The 3,818-nt window shown below is 30.3% G+C and overlaps 1 protein-coding gene across 1 annotated transcript; it reads left to right on the top strand.

Annotated features, from left to right (window-relative positions):
- The first annotated feature begins 1,889 nt into the window (after positions 1-1,889).
- On the top strand, positions 1,890-3,818 carry HELRODRAFT_193624 (hypothetical protein). Its single transcript, XM_009028454.1, has 3 exons — positions 1,890-2,274; positions 2,834-2,998; positions 3,152-3,818. The coding sequence occupies exons 1-3, from the start codon at positions 2,022-2,024 to the stop codon at positions 3,367-3,369; spliced, it is 636 nt and encodes a 211-aa protein (XP_009026702.1). The 5' UTR covers positions 1,890-2,021; the 3' UTR covers positions 3,370-3,818.

The following is a 3,818-nucleotide window of genomic DNA, read 5'->3' as shown; positions in this document are numbered from 1 at the left end:
TTCTTAAGAATATTTTGAAATAACAACAATAATACAATTAATAAATGTTTGAATTTTGTAGTAAATTGATTTTAATATTTAATTAAAACTTACAAATCATTTAAAATGATGAAAATATGGCACAAACTGAAATAAAGACATATATTTTTAAAGTGAAATCATAAATTTATTAAATATAGAAACACTTATAAATGCAGATAAACTATTCGAAAATATTTCATTCCATTACAGGCTACGGAATGAATCCTAAGCGTTTTCTATTTCGTTTAACATTGACTAATGTATGCGCATATATGTATGTATGTACGTGTATATTTGTATACGCATGTATGTAATGTATGTGTATATTTGTATACGCATGTATGTAATGTATGTGTATATTTTTATATGTATGTATGTGTAAAAGTGTACCTGTGTAGATTGTATGTATGTATTTGAATATAAAATTTCTACAGTAGGAATAAATACTGTATAATTTAATAAATGGGATAAATTTAACATTCTACATCACATGCGAATACATTTTATTTATTATTTTCATTATCATAAACTTTCCCAATATTTATCTATTAAATCTTCTTTTTACAATATTTCAAATTAAATAGTATGTATGCGAAAAACCCAGAGTTAAGATCATTAGGAAATTTCTTTATAAAATAAACACACACTAATACTAATAATTTAGCTACATTTACTAAAAAGTACGGTGTGAGCTATATTAAGATCATGTTTAGTTCTAGTCGAGTTATGAAAAACATACACGCACACTTCTGTTCATATGTTCATCTTTGTCTCGTTATCATCCCTGTTCATTCTCGTTATCATCATTTTGGGGTTTCTTATATCATATTTTCATTATTATCATTTTCTTAATTGTTGCAACCATACTCACACATCATCATTCTGAGTTGTTGGCAATGATGGAAGTTTTAAAATAGTAGGTAGTATACGTAGTATTGCAAGTTATGTTTAATTTTGCTCCTAATGTGAATTTTAAAAAGGTAGGACTGACACAAAACTAACAAATGTATGCTGTTCATTGTTGATATACCTCACATATATTAAATTGAAGTATTTTTTACTGTTGAAATCTTCCTGAACACAATTAACAACTACTACAACCACTTTTATGTTCTTTACGCAATCAAAATGACTTTTTCCATATCCACTTCCATCTAATTACATATTCATTTCAGTATATTTTGTCAAAAATTAATTTGTCCATAATTTCATTAAATGCCTGCACCGATGATTTCTACCATAAATGTTACTATTAATGTTTATCAATTACCAGCAGTATTTCGTAACAAGATGTATCGCTACGACTTTTCACACAAAAGATCATTAGCCATATAATTATTTCAGCCCCAATCATCATCAACATTATAACCATTTACCACAATAATAGGAAAGTGCTTTACTTACAAATGTATTTATAAATTAAAATAATTTTTTTCTTCTATGTATTAAAGAAAATAAAAATAAAGTTATGTAGAATAAATCAGATAATTTCTGTCTATTTGAGTCTTAAAAACTTTTAAACATTTCTTAAACAGCAGAAATAAAAATTTAAGATAACAGAATGTAGTATTTTAAATGGCACCAGAAAGCAGACATTCCAATCCAAATCAGCTAAAATTACTCCGATAAGATAAAGATAAAACCATTTCATGTGTTAATTCACTGTTAACAATTCATGTTACTAAATGTTTGATTTTAAAAAATTTCATTTGGATGTTTTGTAATAAAATTTCAAAGTTTTCTAAATAGTTTCTATCGACACACTTGAAATTAAAGTTTCGCAGATTGCTGTTTTACACATTACCATTCTCACCTGCTAAACCAAAACAAACACACCTGTATTGATTCGCTAACTTACTGAAACCTTGTTTCGAACTGAGCGACTACTAAATAAACAACGAACAACCATTTATGATATTAAATTTTATTCAAACAATTTTAAATAAACCAATAATTTTTTTCAATAGTTCAATACTTTAGTTAATTTCTACCGAGTGGAGATGGTGAAGCCACAGCGCAACATGCGGTCGCTGGCTTGGCTGCTCCTGCTCAGTTTTTTCTTCGGTTACGTTATTTACATGGTTTCGTACGTGGGTAACGATTGGTACGTAGTCCCTGTCGAGCCCTTTCCCTACCCTCCCGACAACCAGAGCACCCCCATCAGAATGGGGCTTTTCTGGATGTGCGTCCAGTCCCATTGTCTCTATGACCTCAAAGTTGATTACATTATTGTCCGCTATCTGCCATATAAAGGTTAGTTAGGATTCTATGTTGATGTCATCATGTGTTGATGTGATCTTGTAAACACAACAAAATTTTTTAATATAGGCCTTATTTTTGACTAATTAAATTTTTAACACTGAATTGTGTGTGTGTGTTTCTGGTGTATTGTGTATGTTTTTGCCTTTGATGTGTGTGTGTGTGATGTGTTTTCCTAAAATAAATCTCACTTAAACAGGACATAATGTTTCGAATCAAACTAAAATATAAAGTAGATGGATGATGTTCAAACTGTAAAATATAATTTAATGTATTGTATTGTATGTATTGTAATATACGTTTAGAATCAAAATAAATCAATTATGTTTGTTAAAAATGTTCATAGTAGTGCAGTTAATTAACTAAATATTCTAAATTTTAATAATTTCAAAATTCAAATTTCTGTTTAATTTTTTTTTGTTCCCAAGTTCAGTTATAAACTATAACGTAAGTAGACCAGATCAAATATTGTTAATTTTTGTAACAAAACAGAATTCTTAGGCTTGCAACATTTTTATACATTTTTAAAATAATTTTCATAATCAATGGACAGAAATTCAGTATGCCAGCCAAAACTACAGGGCTGTGTGCATGTCTATAATATCGGTTGGCATGGTACTTCTATGCTTGGCCTTGGGAGCGTATTTTCTCTTCCTGTCGGGTTTCAACTTTTCACATCTTATGGGTTTTGTGACTGGAGGTCTACAGCTTGTTTCGAGTTAGAAATATTTTCATTTGATTAAATACATCATAATTTATTTTTCATAATAATTTTTCATAATACTATATTCATCTGATTCACAAACAAGTCCGGATGTTCACAACACTTCTAACAGTTTATTAACGTAAAACAAATGTGATTTTGAAACAGGCATAGTGACAATGATAGGTGTGATTATTTACGGAGTGAAGTTCAGGGGCCCGACGATAAACAACCCCTTCGGCTGGTCCCTGTGGCTGATGGTGGCTGCCATACTGTGGTTAGCTGCTAATGGCATATTGGTGATTTTGTTGACGATTGTTATCTGCGCTAGGAAGAGGAGAAAGGAGGGCGAAGATTTCAATACCCCTTTGCAAGCATCTTTCTAATAAACTCTTCTGTTGTCGTTCGTTATTAACTATGTTTCACGTATGTACAGTACACATAATTTTCTATTTGCCGTTCTTATTCGAGTTTTTAATTCTTTTATCAATTGTGTTTGATCGCAAGTCTTTTAAAGATTTAAAAAAGATTAAAAACTTATTTGTTGCCATTGGATGACCGCAAATTATTATAGTTAAATAATAGTGGAATGTTGTAGAATGTATGTTGGGATGCATTCATGGGCATTGAGATAAGTTACTGCGTGTGAGTTCGTATGTTCTGATAAGCAAGTGCGTGTGTGGTGTGCGTGTATGTGTGTGCGTGTATGTGTGTGTTTGTGTGTGTGTGTGTGAGTGAGTGTGTGTCACATGTAGAAAAGCGCCGTCAATTTATGAAATAAGATTATTAATGCTAAACACTTTTTGTGAAACTTTGGATAAACAATTGAATTATG

Source organism: Helobdella robusta (assembly GCF_000326865.2).
Source record: "Helobdella robusta unplaced genomic scaffold HELROscaffold_55, whole genome shotgun sequence".
Taxonomy (NCBI): domain Eukaryota; kingdom Metazoa; phylum Annelida; class Clitellata; order Rhynchobdellida; family Glossiphoniidae; genus Helobdella; species Helobdella robusta.
Note: the sequence above shows the minus strand (reverse complement) of the source record. Positions and strands in the feature narration are given on the sequence as shown.

Excerpts from the sequence above, each read along its gene's own strand:
- HELRODRAFT_193624 (XM_009028454.1), top strand. The coding sequence starts at position 2,022 with ATGGTGAAGCCACAGCGCAACATGCGGTCGCTGGCTTGGCTGCTCCTG. Across the intron at positions 2,275-2,833 it reads CCGCTATCTGCCATATAAAG|AAATTCAGTATGCCAGCCAA; the intron begins GTTAGTTAGGAT and ends ATCAATGGACAG. Across the intron at positions 2,999-3,151 it reads AGGTCTACAGCTTGTTTCGA|GCATAGTGACAATGATAGGT; the intron begins GTTAGAAATATT and ends ATTTTGAAACAG.